Source organism: Cavia porcellus, unplaced genomic scaffold, assembly GCF_034190915.1.
Source record: "Cavia porcellus strain 051 isolate PalLab524CR breed Dunkin Hartley unplaced genomic scaffold, mCavPor4.1 scaffold_26, whole genome shotgun sequence".
Lineage (NCBI taxonomy): Eukaryota > Metazoa > Chordata > Mammalia > Rodentia > Caviidae > Cavia > Cavia porcellus.
In genome coordinates, this window is record NW_026947509.1 from 41,806,094 (window position 1) to 41,827,933 (window position 21,840).

A 21,840-nucleotide genomic window follows, 5' to 3' on the forward strand; every position below is an offset into this window, starting at 1 on the left:
TATCCCAAGCATCACACATACTGACTATCTGGAGCATTGCTTTGGCAGGTATCATTTCACCCAGTCAAATCTTGTATTGAATAGATTGGATAAAATTGTCATTTTTCATATTTCCTGTTGCATTCTCTTATAAAAATCAATGAGTATTTAAATTATTGGACTGGTAAGTAGTAAAGCACAAATAAAGTAACTGCTAAGATTTTTGCTATTAATGTTTTTTAGAGTAATTCTGCAGGATAAAGAGTTATTACCAACTTTTCTTACCTCACATAGATTGTTTTTGTTTGTTTGTTTGATTTGACTTGGTTTTGGGTACTAGTAATCAAACTCAACACCTTGCGCTTGCCAGGCAGGCCCTGTGCCTTTGAGCTACATCTCCAGCCAGAAGAATCATTTTTGCATGCTGGAAAGAGCATACACAGGACTTCTGTCACTTTTATCAAACACTCTGGAACATAGGAGTTAGGGCATCTGATTCTCGGTGAGGTAGACTTTCAGGTCAGAAAATCAGGTAAACAGGTTGACCAGGTCTGACCAAAGTCCCAGACTGCTGTTTCCAGAATGTCTGGGATAGGTGAGGTGAGCAAGCTCTATTTGGATCCAGAATCGAAAGTACTTACCTTGACAGTACTATCCTTATCACTGTAATGTGCTGTCTTTGGCAGGATTCTTGATTGCCTCCCTTCCTAATTATATATATATATGTATGTATGTATGTGTATATATATATATATATATATATATATATATATATATCTTTGTTTGAAAAGAGCTAGGCGGGAAAAAACATACATCTATTAGTTTGCCTTAAAAAAAATGTTAGTAAAACCAACTCAGAATGGGGAATAAGGAAATTTTGGTGTTTTCTATAACAAAATTCTAGAGATATGGTAGTTTGAGATAGCTTAACCTTATCAAGGACAACTTCTTTCTGTATTTCACTTCCATTCTGAATATTTTGGTGTTGTCTGCAACTCGTTTCTCTCAAAGTTGCAAAGGACTAAAGCAGTCTTAAGCATCATAGGTAGATACAAAAGTATTTAAAAATGAAAATGTTGGGCCAAGGATATAGTTCAGTGGCACAGCGTCTGCCTGGCAAGTGCAATGACTGAGTTCAGTTCCCAGCACAAGAAGAAGAAAAAAAGAAATTAAAATGTTAATTTATCATATTCTTTCTCCAAAGTGAGACACGCTTCCTCATAACCTCGCCCCATTCTCCAGAGCGAGGTCACACACCAGTCATCTTGAATGGAGATGGAATACAGGGCATAAACAGACACTCAAATGAATAAAGGTTCTGTTAGCAAATAAAAAGGGGAGATGACCATCAGGTGGACAATACACAATACAATGATTGACCTGACATAAAGCCAAAGACCTTATATCCTAATACTCTATGACATTTAAATACTAGTATTTTGGGGCAGCACACAGTTGTTTTAAAACTAGTTTAAGATATTATTTTAAGATATTTCTTCTTGAAATTCTTTAGTGTTAACACTTTCCTCCCATATTGTATGATTAGGAAAATTTCCTGTTTGGGGAAGTTTTATCAAAATGGCATGTTCTAACAATATAAGCAAATCTTTATTATGAAAATACCTACCTAGAATAGTAGTGTGTATATTATTCTTAGCTAGGCATGGTGGCGTACCCCTATAATCCCCAGGTGCTCAGAAGTCAGAGGCAGGAGGATAAGTTGAAAGCCAGCCTGGGCTATATATGTATGTGTGTGTATTTATTTCTTTCATGTCCTGATTCTTCTAGAAAGCAAATACAGTTGTTCCAGTGAGCAAATTTAAGGTGTAAGTTACAACAAAGAGCTCTAATGAGCTTTATTTTGTAAATGAACCATTAGACGCACTGTTACTTATTTTCAGTATTCTACCTCATACTGCATTACATTTTCATTCAGGTTAAAGTAACAGTTGTAGTTCTAGGTCTCCCCTCAACAAAAAACTTAATTCTTCTTCTGATTTACTTTGAAATAACGTAATTTGAAACTACTATAAATGTTTTTCATTAAGGTAGAGACTATCCGCCAGCAGGTGAGAATTAAAGAAAAAAATCTGCTTTACTTAGTAATGCACCCTCCTCATTTGTGTGTCTTACCTCATTTATCTAAGACTAAAATGGTAAGATACATGTATCTTTTACATGTCTTAGAATTTAACTTGGGTCGTCTGCAAGTTTCCAAAGAACTAGTAAATGATGTCGTTCTTCCTAAATGGGCCAAATCAGCTGAAGATTTCATCTACAAACATAGGAAAGCTCTGGTAAGATTTTAAAACAATTTTTTTACTTTTTAAATTGCGAAGATAGGGGCTGGGGGTTTAGCTCAGCGGCATAAGAGCCTGCCTTGTAAGCAGGTAGTCGTGAGTTCAATCTCTGGTACCGATAGAAAGGAAAAAGACAAAAAAAAAAATTTAAAAAAAAAAAATTGCGAAGATAAAGGTGTATTTTCAGAAAGATGAGATAAAATGTATCCAACTATTATTTTTCTAGATTTGTAATGTTTTATATACACTGCTTTTAAAAAGTTATGGTATAGTAATTTAGAATATGAATCCTTTGATACAGTTGAGAATATAAAACAGTCCGTGAATACATAGCAGAATACGGTTGGGCATCTTTAAACTTACTTGGTTTTGGATTTTCCAGCATTTCAGATTTTTTAGAAAATGTAATTTTCTTAGTACATCTTTGAGATACATCATGAGTGCACTCACCATGGGGAGCTGGTTTGCGTACATGCTGCATCTTAGTCCTTATTCCCCTCCCTGACCCACTCTTCCCTCTCCTTCCATCCTTAGATCCTGTTCCCATCATCCAGAAGGCTGCCTCTCTGGTTCCTGTCACCCATTGTCTTTTTATTTTGGTCTTTATTTATACTTTGGGTTTCTCTCGTAAGAGAAACCATATAATATTTAACCTTCTACTTCTGTTTATTTCACTTAGCATTATGGTCTCAAGATTTTTGAATTAGAGATATTTGACTAGTCAAGTTGAAACAAATATTCCAAAAGCTGAAGAAAATTCCAGAATCTTAGCCAGACTTGGGGCATGTGCCTGTAGTTCCAGCTACTTAAAAGACTGAGGCAGAAGTGTCCCTTTATCCTAAGAGTTTGACACCAGCCTCAGGGGCTGGAGGTTTAGCTCAGGGGCATAAGCGCCTGCCTTGCAAGCAGGTAGTCTTGAGTTCGACACCAGCCTGGGCTCTGAATTGTAAATGGCTTCACTTCTGCTACCTTGTAATTAAATACTGAGTACAGAATCAAGAGGAGGGAAAGTTAGACTGGGGATTTAGCTCAGTGGTATAAGCGCCTGCCTGGCAAGCAGGAGTTTGATCCCCCACACCAAAAAAAAAAAAAAAAAATGAGGGAAAGTAAACTCCACTTAATGGTAAAAGTGAGAAACAGTTTATAGCTATCTGTAACTCACTATACAGTCTGCCCTGTGAACCTAAGGTATTTACATTCCTCCTGTAGGCAAAACTGTACTCATTTCCTCTCCAGATATCACCCAGTCCCATTAATCAGTTTTCTGGTCAAGGGCCGGGTAGTAAATAAACATTGTTTAGCTTTGTAAATAGTAAGGTCTGAGACACTTACCCACTTCTGACATTGTAGTAAAACAGCAAATAGGTGGCTGGTTTCTGCTACTGGTTTCTATTACAGGTGCAGCAGCAGATCAGATTTAGCCCCAGGTAGTAGATTGTTTAGGGCTTGAGTTTTAAAGTCCAGGGTCCCCCTACCTCAATCAGGTATAAATATGGCTGCAACACTCAAGTCTGGCTCCTTCTCTTATTATCTGAAGACTGAAATAAAACTTTTTCGGTTCCAAATAGGGCAAGAGAACTATACTAGAACTTTTATTCAAAAAGGAGAGAAAAACAGGAGGCCCTTGCAGTTGCTGGTCTGTTGCAATTCAGAATACCAATAGGAATTTGTTCTGAAATTTTTTATCAGGGCCCAGTCCTATTCTCTGAGAGTAGCTCTCAATGCCTGTCAGCTGTGCCCTTTACTCTCCCTCTCTGAATCATTCTTTTCCATAAAAAGCACGTTTGTTTACGTGAGTACAGTATCTTTGTCATCTTCTTACCTAACCATAGTAAGCAGGAAGCCAAAGGTGTTTCTGCTTTTTTGAACAGTTTTTACTTCTTTTAACTTACTTCTTTTAACCAGTATAATTCCTTTTTAAAACCTAATGATTTTCTTAACTGTTTTGACAAAAAGCCATTACATGGTACTTTACAAAATGATTTCTTTTCAACTCTAGGCTAAATGGAAATGCTCTTAAGGAAAAATGACCACTTCAGATGGGCCTAGAGCTGCTGACTTTTGTTTTTTGGAGTCAGGGTCTGGCTATATAGTTCAGACTGGCCTTGAACTCACTATGAAGCTAAAAGTGCTGGCCTCGGACTTCCAGGGATCTCCTCAGCCTCAGTTCTGATGCTTTCTCACGTTCTACACTGACTCCCCCAGGGCCTATTGATCTCTATCTAATTTAGGTCCCTCTAATAAAACCTTGAAGCTCTTGCCTGAGGCTATATTTAACTGCTATTCTGATTTAATCATTATCTTAGGCCACTTAATGTTTTGAACACCTTTCTGCTTGTAGATTCTGGGAATGAAAAATAGTTTTCAAACCCAGAAAGACCTGGCTCTCTCATATTCAAATTATGATTTAAAAAGAACTGTGTACTGAAAGTGTTTCATGAAATGAAAAAAATAGTTCACTTTTTACCTATCTTATTCCTCCCACATGTCATTGTAGGCAGTTAACAGAAGCCAGTTGGGAGTCAAGCATGGTGACAAATGCCAATTATCCCAGCACTGGGAAGGCTGAGGCACGGCAACTGCTGCAAATTCAAACCCAGCCTAGGCTACATAGTGAGTTCAAGGCCAGCCTGAACTATGTAGAGAAACCCTGTCTCAAAAAGAGGTGCCCTTTCTATCTTTCAGGGACTGAAACATAAGCCCCCTACTTAGCTCCTGTCTCCAGTAGCAAGCTCATCACCCTCACTGCCTGCTCTGTGAGATCTCTGCTGCTACCCTGTCTACCTTTTGCTGGCTAGATGAGTAGCAGGGAGTGATTTACAGCTTTCTTTTCTTTTCTCTCCTTTTTTGCAGTTCCATGTAAATTCAGTTTTTAAATTTTAATTTTTTCCTTTTTCCTTCAGTTGCAAAGTATTACACAGCTGTTTCTTTTTTCTTTTTCTTTTCTTTTCTTTCTTTCTTTTTTTTTTTTTTTTGTGTGTGTCTTTTTCATTTTTATCAGTACCAGGGATCAAACTCACGACCACCTGCTTGCAAGGCAGGTGCTTATGCCGCTGAGCTAAATCCCCGGCCCCTACACAGCTGTTTCAATGGAAATTATACCACAAAGATGCATCCCAGAAGTCTTAGGGATTCTTACAGATATTTGGGTTGTTACTAGATTATTTATGTTACTTGTATCACTTAGGACACACATCACAATTAATAAACATGATAACCTACATTATAGCAGATGTGAATAATCATATACTGGATACTGAATGGTCAACATGATTTTCAAGGGGAAAGAAGTAAAAGAATTAAGATGTATTATGTATGTACATCAGCTTCCCACAATCAATGTAGTTATGTACTGTAAACATCTAATAAAAATAAGGGGCTAGGGGTTTAGCTCAGTGGCATAAGCACCTGCCTGGCAAGCAGGTGGTCGTGAGTTCGATCCCTGGTACCAATAAAAATGAAAAAGAACATCTAATAAAAATTAAAAAATTTTAAAAACTTTGAAAACACTACATTATGATGAAAATCATACAACTCTTAGAAGTTAGTGTACAGTTCTAGACATCTAATGTTTAAAATATCTTAAAACTGATTTTTTTTTTTTTTTTTTTTGGTCTTTTTCGTTTTTATCGGTACCAGGGATCGAACTCAAGACTGGCTGCTTGCAAGGCAGGCGCTTATGCCGCTGAGCTAAATCCCCAGCCCCTTAAAACTGATTTTTAAAGAGTGGAATTTTAAATTAAAAAATGATTCTGAGAGACTTACATGTGGACAGATCTATGTGGGAATGTTCCATTTGCTTTTCTAAAAGAACTTGAGTTTATATTGTAATTGGAAGATGTTTGTATTGATAAATTTACCACTTTCCAGGAGTCTGAATATGTTTCTGCTCACCTTCATGAATGGATCGATTTGATTTTTGGCTATAAACAGAGGGGACCGGCTGCAGTGGAGGCACTCAATGTTTTCTATTACTGTAGTTATGAAGGTAAAACTTACAAACTTTTTCTCTTGTATTTTTTTAAAAATAGTGGTTAGGGTATGATTACACATGGTATTTGGAGCCTATTTAATATGTGGAAAACTACATTAACAAAACAACCTCTTTTTTTAAGTGTTATTGGAAAACTGAGCTCAGGGTCTTTGCAATAAACTCCATCCCTATTTCTGTTTTTGTTTCGAGGCGTGGGCTCACTAAGTTGTCCAGGTTGTCCTGAATGCAAGATCCTCCTGCCTCATTCTCTCGAGTTCTGGAGTTACCAGTATATACCACCACACCTGGCTACCAAGATAGGTCTATTTAAAAAGATTAAGAAACTGCTACTTTGGGCCGGGGGTTTAGCTCAGTGGCCTAAGTGCCTGGTTGGCAAATGCAAGGTCGTGAGTTCAATCCCCAGCACAAAAAAAAAAAAAAAAAAAAAAAAAGAAACTGATACTTTTTTTGGTAGTAGTAAAGTGCATATATGCAAGTGTAATTGTGAATGTCAATTACTGGTGTTAAAAAAGTTTTTGGGTCTCAGTTAGTGGTTTTGATGTCCTGTGGCCTGATTAGCAAAGAACCTAGGAGACCCTCTAGCCACGGAATGGAGGCCATGACCTTTGAGGATGTGGCTGTCAACTTCAGCAGTGAGGAATGGGCTTTGCTGAGTCCATCCCAAAAGAACCTCTACAGAGATGTGATGGAGGAAACCTTTAAGAACATGGCTGCTATAGGAGGACTTGGGGATAACCAGGAAGTTGAAAAAGAATGCAAAATTTACTGGAGATACTTAAGAAATGACAAGATAGGGAAATCCTATGGACATACATCTTGGAATCAGTGTAAAGAAGTATTCCTCTGTACTCCAGAAGCTCATGAGGGTGTCAAAGAAACAGAAACACACCACAGTGTTCAGATCCATGAACATCATCTCAGTGGAGGAAAACTATATGTACATAAACAGTGTGGGAAAGCTTTTACCAAACATAAACATTGTAAGCAACATGAAAGTATTCACATTGGAGAGAAAACATATGTATGTAAGCAGTGTGGGAAAGATTTTACCACAAGTGGACAGTGTAAGACACATGAAAGAATTCACACTGGAGAGAAACCCTATATATGTAAGCAATGTGGGAAAGCTTTTACCTCACATGGACAGTGTAAGGAACATGAAAAAATTCACTCTAGAGAAAGACCCTATATATGTAAGCAATGTGGGAAAGCTTTTACAACACATGGACAGTGTAAGACACATGAAAGAATTCACTCTGGAGAAAGACCGTATGTATGTATGTATGTATGTAAGCAATGTGGGAAAACTTTTACCGCAAGTGGACAGTGTAAGACACATAAAAGAATTCACACTGGAGAGAAACCATATATTTGTAAGCAATGTGGGAAAGGTTTTACCACACATGGAGATTGTAAGAAACATGAAAGAATTCACACTGGAGAGAAGCCCTATGTCTGTAAGCAATGTGAGAAAGTTTTTACCCAACTTGGACAGTGTAAGCAACATGAAAGAATTCACACTGGAGAGAAACCCTATGTGTGTAAGCAATATGGGAAAGCTTTTACCACATGTGATCAGTGTAAGCAACATGAAAGAATTCACTTTGCAGAAAGACCATATGTATGTAAGCAATGTGGGAAGGCTTTTACCAGACATGGAGATTGTAAGAAACATGAAAGAATTCATACTGGAGAGAAACGCTATGTATGTAAGCAATGCGAGAAAGCTTTTACCCAACATGGGCATGGTAAGCAGCATGAAAGTTCACAGTTAAGATAAACCCCGTATATATAAGCATTGTGAGAATGGTTTTGAGTACATGAACATTTTGCATAATGCATGAAAAACTTCACACTGGGCAGAAAACTTAGATATGTAAGGAATGTGGGAAAGGTTTCAGCAGAAATGCTCATTATCCAATACATAAAAAATTCACACTGTTGATTAGCCCTATGTATATAAAGAATGTGGGAAAGCTTTCACGACACATGAATATTGTAAAATACATCAATGACTTCATACAGGTGAGAAACCCTATGTGTATAACAACGTGGCATATCTTTTACCACATACAGTCGTTGCAAAACACATGAAAGAATTCACACTGGGAAGAACCACTGGCTATGTAAGCAAGTGGAGACACTTTCAGGAGCCAGAGTGAAAGTGAAATACATGAGGAAACTCACACTGGAGATAAATCCTATGTGTTATGGGAATACTCTCAGCACACATGATGATTGTCACATATCTGAAAGAGCTCACTGGGCAGAAATCATATGTGGATTTGCAATGTGAGAAATACAGAAATCCATGTTTGTTGTTAAATACATAGAAAAAGCATCATTGGTCAGACAGTTTAGATCTAAGTTTACTTTTAAAATCACAAGGAGACCTGAAGTAATAATAAATGCAGGAGTTTAATGTCAATATTTCTTCACAAATTTTCTGGAAACGACAAATCTGAGGAGGAGTTCTCCTCAAGTACACATGTATGGTTTTCACTTAATCACTTGTACCTCTCTAGATTTTTAAAGTGTCTTTGTGCTTCAACATGGCATCTTGGAATGAAACATGATAAACTGAAATGTGCTTTTGACTTTCAAGTATGGATAGTGTCTACGTACATAATGCCTTGTCTTTAATACTTGATTTTTATATTTTTTTGGTGAATTCTAATGTTTTTTATTTAAAGAGAAAAAAAACAGAAAAATAGGGTAGAAATAATACAGAATTTCATAAAAATAAACAATAAGAAATCACTAGTTGAAAAGTTACACATTGTCATCTTAGAAATAGTTGTTCAAGTTACAAAATTAAAGCATACAAAGTGCCATTCAAATAATGACACTGTGAACAGTTCAGCTCTATGATCCAACAAAAACTTAGTAATATGCTTATCTGTCCTACACACTTGTTTTTTATCCTAAAGAGTATAAGATTAAACATGACAAAACAGAACAGAATAGTCCATAAGAAAACAAGTTAAGGACACACAGATTTCAAAGCAAGTCCACTGGAGATGTTCACTGTCCATTTTATTGTCTCTAGTTTTCTTCCAAATAGTTTTTCCCATCTTCACACGCATTGAATATATACTGAGCATTATAGAACTAGTCAAATCAGTACAGGATGATGAAGGCTTTTTCGTCTTCAAGACCTGTTTTGGGGGAAGTTGATAATGACTACCATAATATCTCTCATTCTCTTCATAGTAGCTGTTTTTATCTTTAGATATGCTGAAATTGAACATAAGAGACTAGACTAATATCACTCTGAACAGTGAATAATAGTATCCTGAGAAGGGGAAAGGTGAGGAATTGCCTAAAAAAAGAAGGCAGAGGACATTGTTAAATGTGTATCCGGATTTGAAAGCTGTAGTAGTCTTATTTCTCTGTTTATATTTTGTTCCGGTCTGTCTACTCATATTAGATTTCAGGGCACAGACAGATAACCCAAAAATAGCAAATTATACATGGTAACTATTCTTAATTTCCTATTAACTTAAACTGAAACCCTGTATTATTTACTTTGTCTTACTATGATTGGTCTTATTTGAAGCTGATTTGTTTGAATGCTATTTTGCTTTGACTGATTTTTATTCACATTTGGTATGCTTGCTAGTATCAAGTCTAAGAGTAGAGAGGGCTGGGGATTTAGCTCAGCGGCATAAGCACCTGCCTTGCAAGCAGGCAGTCGTGAGTTCGATCCCTGGTACTGCTAAAAATGAAAAAGACAAAAAAAAAAAAAAGTCTAAGAGTAGAGCAACTACTCTGGAGATGACAAGATGTAAAACATGTCCATTCCAGTTTGATTATTAACTGCTTTCAAGTCCTACAATGTCTTCAAAGTTGTATTTTTATGAAAATAGCTATGTAATGCTATGCTTAACTAAATAATGCCTGATGATGTGGACATTTCTATTAAAAATAACAAGAGAAAGCATAGTAACTACTGTAGATCACCTAATATTGTGGACTTATATGTCTTTTTCATATCATTTTTTTCTAGGAGCTTGTTTTGGGGTCTTGTTTTGATCTGTTTTTCCCCATAATACAAAAAAGATAGATATACATGTAGAGATTCACACATGGGAAGAATTTTTAAACTATTCATGGCAACAAACTATATAATACATGATGTAATGAACAGATACTCTGAAGTAGAAGAGACTCTAAGAAACGCAATGCTAATTCTGTAGCATTATGATATAAAATCAAGCAGTGCTATTATTCACTGCTCAGAGTGTTATTAGTCTTGTGTATTTTTTGGTGAATTGTAATTTTGACACTGTATTTGCTTTAATATTTTGATACACATGCTTCATTTTCTCTTTCATAAATGATGTTTCTGAAGTTAATGCAATATCTGGCATTAAGATATACATTTATGGAGGCTTGGAACATGTGTTTTTGACAAAGTTGTGTTCTTTTCACATAACTTGTACTTAATGAAGTTATGTTTTCCATGTTGTGATGAGATACCTGCTGATTTTGTAACATCACTGCATATCACACTGTGTACATTATGTTGCCTCATTTTCTTTCTCACTGGAGCCAATATTTGTCATTTAAGTAAACCCTTGTTTTTCTAACCATCAGGATTTTACCTGTTAATTTTATATTACATCTTTACTTTGCTGTTAAGTTTTCCCCACATGTACCAAAAGTAAACCATGCCACTGTGAATTTCTGATTGCCCCATACTGACAGAACCATAACTTGTCTCCAAAAGCATATCATAAGATATGTTAATAACTCCAGAAATTATAAAATGTGGTATGATTTATGAGTAACCATAGTTTGAAAGGAAATTTTCTTAAGTGTGGAATTGTTTTGGGGAAAAAGGTTGTTATTGAATGTATCATGCAAATGCCTTTATTGTATTCCTTGACGCTGCGAATGCATTATCTATTGTGTAATTATTTCTGCTTTTTCCTAAAACACTGAAATAATGGCATGAAGGGAAAACCTAAATTTTGACCTGTCAGCACAGTAAAAATTAAATTTGTTAAATTAAAAAAAAAAAGTTTTTGATCTGTCACACATTCCCTACTTATTCAGATCCTATATTAAATATTCTTATTAAATTGTTAGTATACTTTGAAAGAAGTCCTGTAGAATCATGAATAACAAATTCTTGAGATGATATTACTTGGCTCTTGGGATCAAACTTCTGATGACTTTACAAAGCTGAAAAGTAGTTCCTTCCTCCTACCTTCCAGGCCTTTCTTTCCTTCTTTCTCTCATGATGCTGGGGCTTGAACCCAGGGCCTTATGTATGCAAAGCAGGTGCTCTGCCACTGAGCCATATCTCCAACCTCTCTTCTAATTCTCGATTAGAGTTAATAGTTTCAACTTTGTGAATAGTGTCATGATACATGAATTTGAGCAGGGCCCATGTGGCTGTGGTAAAGACACAGTCCCTGTGCTATATCCATTTGGGTAATAGGTTTTTTAATAAAGTAGTATTGGAAGCTTGGACTTTCCCAGTTTGGCCAGTTACTAGTCATACAATGCTACATATTAAATATAACTGTATAATCAATAAGCAAGAATATCACCTTCCCCAAACTTTGTTTTAATCTGTAACTTAAAGCAGTGTTTTTGTGTATTATCCTTGTTTGATCTTCTCGTGAATAAAACACAAAATTATGTATAGTATGAATATAATTTATATTTTTCAACGTAAACTTTCAAAGAATGCCTATTAACTTAATCACTTAAATAATGGATGGTATTTATTATACATTTAATAATAATTTACTGGTTTTTAGAAAATTATCTCCTCATACTGTTATTATAATTTGAAGAAAAATATTTTGTTAAAAATAAACCTATCAGTGCTGGATGTATTAGTCAGTGATGTGGCTTGCTGATTTGTTTTTTACTCCGTAGTGAGTTGATTACTTCTGGTTTCAGGAGCTGTAGATCTGGATGCTTTAACAGATGAAAAGGAACGAAAAGCCTTAGAAGGGATGATTAATAATTTTGGGCAAACACCATGTCAACTATTAAAGGTAAATTGTATGAATTATTAACAATTTAAATCTAAAATTGAATTGTTAAGGTTTAATACTACCATTATTTTTAAGGATTTTATTGACTTAAAGACTTACTTCAGAGTTACTATCCAGAATTTGGAAAAAAAATTACACTGTTGCTTAAAAAATAAATAGCTTTAGCTGGGCATGGTGGTGCACTCCTATAACTCTAGCACTCTGAAGGCTGAGGCAAGAGAATTGCTGCATATCTGAGCCTAGCCTGGGCTGCATAATGAGTTCAAGGCCAGCCTGAACTATATAGCAAGACTCGCTCCCCCAAAAAAAGGAAATAGCTCCCTCCGCCCGCCCCAGTCTAGGAATTGAACACAGGGCTTCCTTTAGACTAAGTGAGCATTCTACCACTGAGCTACAGCCCCCTGCCCCACGGAAAGATTTATACTTAGTTAGAAAACCAGTCACTTCATATTATTTCTGAGAAAAGATAAATTGAGTACCAAGTAATATGTGCCATTAAAACTATCTTTATATTAGGACTCCTTCCATATATAAAAATCCAATCAGCCCAAAAGAGATATTTACCAAGCTGAAACTCGGTCTTAAGAATTGAATTATATAGACTGAAATTGTTAAACATTCCAGACACAAAAAAGTACTCACCAAGCATTTGTGAGGCCATGTTCAATCCTCTGTCCTTCTAAAAGTAAACTAAAATAAAATGAATAATACTTACTAAGAACTAAATATTTAAGTACTTGAAGCTGGCACACCTTTTTCCTGTAATCGAACATTTTGTGGTATAGATAAAGATTCTTACGTTTAGATAGCATTCTGTTCTGCGTTTTGCCTTTGGAATGATGATTTGTCACATTTGCTTATTAATATGACTGATGCCAAAGTTAAGGAAGAATAATAACTTATTTGAAAAGTGTGCAACACTCTCTGATTTCTTTATATTTACGTATTTACATTTCGGTCTTATTTCAAGAACTAAAGATTGGCTCAAATTATGTATTTTAAGTAATGCGTGTAATTTCACCATTTATTAAGCATCTACCATGTTTAAGATACTTTTCTAAATATTAAAAACACCACAAATGAGGAAGAAAGATCATGAACAGCTACATGTAATCCAATATAGAAAGAAATGAGTACTAAATAAAATATTGAAGTATTTTCCAAGGAAAATATTAAAAGGGCAATTAACTGTAACTTAGAAATTCGCTTGAGATGTCAGTTCAGAAAAACTTCCAAGTTGCACACCTGTGTTTCATAGAAGTGAAGAGAATGAAAACTGTAGCAATGTGAGCTGAGCTGAGGTGGGGGCTGTGAGCCGAGTTAGAACCCAGGTGCGTGAAGCAAGAGCTGCTTTGCTGTACTGATGGGGCTTCTCTTTGTCTTGTTCCAAGGAGCCACACCCTCCCAGATTAACAGCAGAGGAAGCGGTGCAGAAGCAGACCAAAGCGGACAGTTCAGCCCTAAACCTGTTTCAACACCTTCCTGAACTGAAGTCATTTTTTATAGAGGTAATAGCCAATTGCACAAGAGCAAAGAGTTTTCTCTGTGAATTCTGTGCACTTTAAAGTTCATATTCTTCTTTAATGGAAGGGAAGTAGTATATTATTTAATCCAAATTAGTGTAGTACACCACAATAATCTGTTCCTGAATTTTTAAAACATTTTTAGTAAAGGCTTTTATTGATTGCTGGGTAGGAGTGTGAAAACTTTCTCTTGGATTGCTTTCTTCTACTTCACATTTTCCTAACAAAGAAGAACAAATAATTTGATCTAAAATACTTTTTGTGACCATTGAAATGATACATAGAAAATATAGATGCTTTATATAGAAATATATAGAAAACTGATGCTTTAATTGTTCTTAATTATGATGTTCGCTTATCTATAAAATGTGGCCCAAGTGCTGGGGATATAATCATTGGTAGATTATTTGCAAGTCTACATGTGTGTGACCCTGTGTTCAATCACTAGGACTGCAATAAAAATAAAGGAAAAACAAACATAGCCCAGTAAGTCAAGGTGTTAATTGATAGTTTCCAAAGGACTAGTCAAGTAAAACAGTAGTTAATGCTGTAATAAGAGTACCTTAAGCCAGGCATGGTGGTGCACGTCTATCATCCCAGCATTTAGAAGGCTGAGGCAGGAAGATTACTGTCAGTTTGAGGCCAACCTAGTCTACATAGCAAGTTTAAAGCCAGCCTGAGCTGCATAGCAAGACCACTTCAACAAAACCAGAAAAAAGTACTTTCATATTTAATTTTAAAAACTCAAATGTTTAAATATGCATATTGAAATACTTTAAATAATTCAAAATGTGATTATGAAATGCATTTACACCACTCTACAATGCTTTCGTCCACTTGAATGGTGTTACACTGCCTTGATATGTTTGATGCTATAGCATATGAAGTTATATTCAAATATTTCAAGGAAAAAGACACTATGGTAACTACTATTAAGTCAGGTTATTTGGTGGTGAAGCACTAGGTTGCTGAAACTGTCATGCTTTGACCTGTATTGTTATGTTGTTAAGCCTCTTTTATCTCAACCTCTCCCTTATTCATTAAAAAATTATTTAATTTTTTTTCTTTTTTAAACTAAGGGGAAAAAAAAAACTAGCAGGATATATTATAGTAACCTTCTTGATTTCCTATTAACTTGATTTGAAGTCCTGTAATACTCCCACTATCTTGTTTTGACTGAATAGACTCTGTTCTGCTCTGTATGATAGTATTAAGTATCAGAGTGTAGGCAACTACTTTGAAGGCAATAAGATTCACTTGATGCCCATTTTGGTTTGACTATTACCCTCTTTTGAAGTTCTGGAAGGTTTACAATGTTTAGGTTTTATTGGACTTGTTCTCTACTGTTTAGGTTTTATTGGACTTGTTCTCTACTGTTTTGTTCAACTTTATAATACCTAATGAGATGGACAATTCTTCTTAAGGAAGCAAGAGGCATTATGGTAACCGGTGTTGATGACCTTGTATTCTGTTTTTACATGTGCTATGTCTATCCTTTGGTTTTTAACTGACCGCTTTGTTTTATCATGTTTGATTTTATTCTCTTACAAAAAAAAGTAATAAGATCTATGGGAGCAATAAAACCCAAAATGTGTAAATTTTGTTGTAATAAAGAGGGGGGGGGGAAGTGCCCAAAAGGATACAACAGCAAGTGTGTTTAGGTGTGTTAAATAGATGACCATATTAATATTTTTGATTGGATCATTGAACACAACTATTTGCAGTCTCACTATTTGAATGTTCACTTTGTATGCTTTGATCCTGTGACCTGAATCACTGTGTATAATCTGTTAATTGGTGATATCTTAGTTTTTTTTTCTTTTTATAGTTCTGTATTACTTGTACCCTTACACTGTTTTGCTTTGTTCTGTTTTTTTCTCTTTTGCCTTTTAAATAAAAAAAAAAAAAGAAATGCATTTACACCTATGAATTTGCCTATGACATGTAATATATTTTGACAAAAAGAAAAAGAAGATAGAAAAGTTATAAAATTGTGAGAATAATGTGGAGATATGCATAAAGTGAGCCTCTCTCAATACTGCAGAGGTTGGCAAACTGTTTCTCAAAGGATCAGAACAGGGTGAATATTCTATGCTTGCCAGCGTGAGGCAAAATCAAGGGTACCATGTAGGGACATACATAAATCTGTTGGTGAACCTATGATGTGCGTGCCACAGCAGGCTGTATCTTTGAAAACTCTAGTGAGTTTGCCATCACTAAATATAATCACTTAAGATTCAACCTTCTTTTTTTTTTTTTTTTTTTTTTTTGAGAAGCATAGGCAGATTTATTAGGCAAAGTTCAAGGAAATACATGCTCAAAGAGAAAACAGTATAGGCACTTGGGAGTGATGCATTATGATCTTGGGTTGGAGATGTATAAGGGTCTTCAAAGTATCTTTCAAGATGGACAATCTAAGATGCTTTGAATCTGTCTCTTCATCTTAAAATCAGTTTCCACCCTTCACTTTATCAGCGAAGTTAATTTATGGACTGACACAGTCTTTGAGAGAGTTGGAGTGAGGCATAATGGTATACGTGTGTAATCCCAGCACTCGGGAGGCAGAGGCAAGAGAATCTTTGTGAGTTCAAGGTCAGCCTGGGCTACATAGCAAGACCCTATCTCAAAAAACGTACAAACAAATAAAACAAAATCATTCTTATCACCTACAGAATGAAAATGTTAGAGAGGATTTTGATAATTTGCAAAAAATTTTAGGAGATTTATAGTAAGTATAGCTTTATAATGTTTTATTCAAATGAAAACAGTTAGTAGTAAGCCCCTCTATACTCTAATGTGGATAGGCGTTTACATGTTTGTGAGAGCACTTCAAAATTTTATGCTGCTTTCCTAGGTTTGTGTTAACAGTATTGAGTTAGTGTTTAATAGTAAAAACTTTACAATGTTGATTATTTTCCAAAAGTACCTAAGTCAGTTGCTTAGCACTCAAAACACATAGGAAAATTCTCAGAAACAATAATTTCCAGGATCTGTTGGGGGTCTCCAAGAGCATTTCCAGAATTCATGAAAAACTCACAGGAACCAACATGTACTTATACTCGTGGCCAAGCATCATTACAGTGGAGAGATGTAAAATGGCATTCACAGAAGTACAAGGTGCATGGGAGAAGGCCAGGAGGAAGCCAGGCACAAGCACCCAGGAACTATCTCCCATCCTTTTACAAGCATGCTTCATTCTTCTGGGATGAAATGTGAAAACATGTTTTCATCGGCAGAGAAGCTCATTAGAGACTCAGTGCTAAAAGGTTTTTTGGAAGCTGGTCACATACATACCTTTTGGCCTGGCATAGACAAAATTCCAGACTCTAGAGAAAAAGCCAGTGTTCACTATAGAGTGTATTGTTTGCACACTCCACACCAGCACAGTGAGCCTCCCTTGTCACTGAGGGCACAGAACTATGTGCCATCCAAATCCCCAACGTGAGCCCCACAGCGTCACAAGCAGGGCTAAGTAGCGCAGCCTGAGGCCTGCTGAATGAAGTCCTCACTACATGTGCAGCAAGCCATAAACTGTTTGATTCCGGGTCTGATGAACATGCCAAACTAAGTTATTTATTTATTTGTTTGTTTGTTTGTTTATTTATTTATTTATTTTAGATTTCATACTCTCATCTTAGAAATAGTTGTTCAAGTTACAAAATTGAAGCCTATAAAGTGGACTTTCAAACAGTGAGAGTGCAGTTTTGTTCAATGATCCAAAAAAACAGTAATATGGTTATCTGTCTTATACACTTAAACATATATGCAGTTATAACCTGTAGAGCACTTTCTTTTCTTTTCTTTTGTACAATGACAGTTACACATTTTGGGTTTTATTACTCCCACAGTTCTTGTTACTTTTTTTGAAGAGAGTAAAACCAAATGCGACATATCAGAACAGAGTCAAATCAAAAGAATGGACATAATAATGTAAAAACAAAATACAAGGTGATCAACAATGGTTACCATACTGCCTCTTGCTATTTTCAAACTAATTTATAATGAAGGTAAAGTTACTTCCATCTGTCTAGAGACTTGCATTGTTTCTATGTGATGATGCATGGTGAATTCCATCTGTGGGGCAGTGGTGCAGTTGTCTGTTCCCACACTCGCTGTGCCTCACAGTAGCTTTCCCCAGGAGCAGGGTCTGGAGCCGATTGCAGGGCACGGCAGCTATCCTGGGAGACCATTGGTTACAGTAGCCCTGTCATCACCGTGAGATGTGTTTCTCTGTACCCATGTATTAAAAGACCAGCCTTCATTTGTAGGTGTTGAAATGCTGGCAAAAATAGAGGAAGTGGAGAAAGCAAGGCTTGATAAATGTGTTTTTCACATATTCTGATTTAGTCTTATTCAGATGTAAGTCAGTCCCTTAATTAACTCAATGCAAGGAACAATATTAACATTTTATAATTTCTTGTGTTGTAAATTTTAGTTCATTATTTAGTTCCTATAAAGTTCTTACATCAATACCTGGTACATGATGCCTACCCAATCATGTTATTTATCGATTAAATGTTAGATATCCCTTATGAATTATCACATCAAGGATTGAAGTTATATGATTTTGTCTATCACATTGTAATAAGATGTTTTCTGTGAGGTAACTTATTGTCTGATAATATTGTGGTTTTCAGAATATACCTTAGCTGAACATAGTTGTGCATGCCTGTAATCCCAGCACTTGGGAGGCTGGCTTTGAACTCGCAGAGATCCTCCTGTCACAGCCCTCCCAAGTACTGGGATTACAGGCATAGGCTACCATGCACAGTGAGAAATGTAATCTTATATGACCTATATATTTTCTACTTTATAAATCAAGTCATCATAGCAAGAGTAAAGGAAAGATCATAAATCATTAGCTGTTCTAAGTGATTGCTGCTCCTCGAAGAACACATCTCCGTTCAGTGGTGGAAGAGTAATAGAAGGTAATGGGTAAATTTGTACCTAATAAACATGAATAGAACCACTAAACCTCTTTTCTTTTGTAGGGAATTAGTGATGGTATTCCACTGTTAAAGGTCATTGTCCCCAAAAACCAGTCTCGTTCTTTTATGTCGCAAGGCAGCCCTGAGTTACTGGTAAGTTGATTGATGTCTTTTTACACACTGTCATGTCTGTACCTATAATAGCTCAACAAAAAGTGAGGAAATAAGATTTTCTGAACACTTTTTAGCTAAACATGGAGACACACCCCTGTAACCCTAGCACTCTGGGAGGCAGGAGGATCACATTTCAGCTCAACGTGGGCAACTTAGTGAGACCTTGTCTCAAAAAAAGGATAGGAGAGGTAGCTCAGTGCCAAGGCCCTGGGTTCAGTTCTCAATATCCCAGTACTACCAAAAAAACCAGAAAAGCTATTTTTGAAATAATATAGAAAGTTTTATAAAATTTGATTAAGTACAAAAATGTGTGTTTTCCTATCTTCATAGTTTTTATACAGTTACTTTAATTCTAAAGTTTACCTAGGGCTGGGGATTTAGCTCAGCCAATGCAAGTGTTTGCTGGCAAGTATGAGGTCATGAGTTCAATTCCTGTTACAAAAAAATGTTAAATTTATCTGGAAGGATGGATATGGAAAAATAACCAGGAAATATTATATAAGAAAAATAGGGTATAGTGTCCTACATTAAAATTATTATAAAGCTGTAAAATAAGAAATAATACAGAATTTATTATGGTGTGCATCCAAAGATTTTTTGGGTTGGGTAACTGAGGATTGAACTCATGACCTTGAGCTTGCCAGGTAGGCATTTGTGTCACTGAGCTAAATCCTCAGCCCATCTAGAGCACTTTAGAGAGTGTTTTACATGAATTTTTAATTTAATCCACCGAGAGATCCTATAGTTTGGGACCATTATCATTTCCTTCCTACAGATATTAAATTAAAACTCAGTGAAGTAACTTAGCCAGAGTTACAGAGCTAGCTAGTAAGGTAGAAAGGAATCTGGGGCCTTAGCACATAGCCTAAATGTGTGTTTTTTTAGGAAAAATGTAGAAGAATACACAAAAATAATAGTTTCTCATTAGTGGAATTTTTGTGATTTTCAATTTTAGTACTTTTACTTTTTAGAGTTACGTGAATGGGGGTGGGATGGGGGTTGGTACCTGTTACATTTATAATCAAATGGGTAAAAAGCTTTTCACTTTTAAAGGAAAATATTTACTGTGACTCTTATTTCAATGAGACCTTAATAATTCATCATATTTTCTGTATCAGATTTATATTCTAAGTGAGCATATTAAGTAAATGTCAGATTTTCACAGCCAGATTTGTGGTTAAGGCCAGGCATAGTGGTGAGGGCCTGTGGCCCCAGTTACTTGAGAGGCAAAAGGATCACTTGAGCCCAGTATGACCAACACAGCAGGTCCTGCTGGAGAAATAAAAGAGACTTGACTTTGAATTTTTTCTGACTCCCAACTGATAGGTGCTCATAAACCTTGAGAAATTATATAGAAAAGTAATTTCACTAAAGAAAGATGTACAGTATTTGGCAACTTTTCTTCCTGTAAGATAAAGAGCCTTTTCATTTAAAACTTGATGAGTTTTATGTGTTAAGTGTAGTATCCCATGGCATTCCTTAAATGATAAATGCTGACATCATGCAAACCACGTTCATTGATTTTGCTCCTTTCTTTAGTGTTTCAGTTGAGTCTCATACATTTTCTATCAGGTAACAATAAGCATGAACTATGTTATTGGAACCCATGGATGGCTGCCTTATGACAGAAATATTTCTAATTACTTTACATTCATCAAGGATCAAAGTGTGACAAATCCAAAGTAAGTAAATAAACATATGTGATAGAACAGTTGCATTGCATACCTTATTGCTGGGAAAAATAACTGGGTTAATTCATGTGAAAGTAATGTTTCAAGCCCCATATTTTCTCTTCTCCTTTCTCTTCCACTCTTTTTATGTCCTGATTTAATACTGGTTTAAAGACAAAAGTGAATTTCTGTATCAGCTATAGAAGCAAAAGATACTAGGTATGGTAGATTTAATTATAATTTTATTGTACTTCATGATATACTATATGTTTTAGATAATAAGAATTTGGTATTTGCCTTATTTTGTTTTCATCTCCAGAACTACCGATGTAATTTTTCTTAGCTGAATGTTTGCATGCATTTTTTCAAGTTAAATCACGGTTGAGAATCAGATTACATCACGTATTTGAAAACTTTAAAATGATATAATTATTATCACTGTATCTTGTCTCCCTCAACTAGTAATATATTTTTCGTTTTTCATCCCACATAGAACTTAGCACTGTTGTCCCTTCTTTCTTTCTTGGTTGGTTGGTTTTCAGTATTGGGGACTGAACCCAGGGTTTTCACACTAGATACATTCCCAACCTTTTTTTTTTTAAATTTTGAGACAGTATCTTGTCAAGATGCCTGAAATGAACTCACACTTGAGATCCTTCTGTCTCAGAGTACTGGAATGGCAGGCATGCACAATCATGCCCACCTCACTGTTGTCTTTTGTATGAAGCATATTCTTAGCAAATTATATTGAATAATAAAATTGTAGGTCTGAAATGTCAGTATTAACCTTTGCTTTCCATACATTCTCGTGTATCTTTGTGCAGAATGTAGATTGTTTAGGCTCACAAATATTTCACTTAGAAGCAAATAAAACTCATCTGCTTGGGCCAGGGATTTAGTCAGTGGTATAATCCGCTGTGTGGCTGGTGCATGGTTGTGAGTTCAGTCCCTAGTACAAAAAAAAAAAAAACTCATTTGGTTGGAATGAAAAGAGTCATCATAATTAGTGCATCTATCTGTATATCACTTTATTTGTATAGGAGACCCCTGGGGGTTTTAGTGTATTTCTGATTTTCCTGGTTCTAGAACATCATATCTTGTCTTTATACTTATTTCAAAGCTGCCATTTGCAGAATTGCCAATTTTATTAAATTACCTTTGAATGCCAAGATTTAAACATGTTTCACACCTTCACTAATCTCAACTTCTTTAAACTTAACCCTTGAGACTATTTTGTTTTATGAAAAGTATTAAG

The 21,840-nt window shown here is 35.7% G+C and overlaps 1 protein-coding gene across 6 annotated transcripts in view; it reads left to right on the top strand.

The window, feature by feature from the left end:
- The window catches only part of Nbeal1 (neurobeachin like 1), a 177,170-nt gene that overhangs the window by 136,057 nt on the left and 19,273 nt on the right, over positions 1 to 21,840 (top strand). For all 6 annotated transcript variants that reach the window (XM_063237279.1, XM_063237281.1, XM_063237278.1 and 3 more), the window contains 6 exons: positions 2,167 to 2,276; positions 6,150 to 6,267; positions 12,193 to 12,290; positions 13,682 to 13,798; positions 18,805 to 18,894; positions 20,488 to 20,597. In XM_063237279.1, the coding sequence (XP_063093349.1) occupies positions 2,167 to 2,276; positions 6,150 to 6,267; positions 12,193 to 12,290; positions 13,682 to 13,798; positions 18,805 to 18,894; positions 20,488 to 20,597 (643 nt within the window). The remainder of the gene's footprint in view (positions 1 to 2,166; positions 2,277 to 6,149; positions 6,268 to 12,192; positions 12,291 to 13,681; positions 13,799 to 18,804; positions 18,895 to 20,487; positions 20,598 to 21,840) is intronic.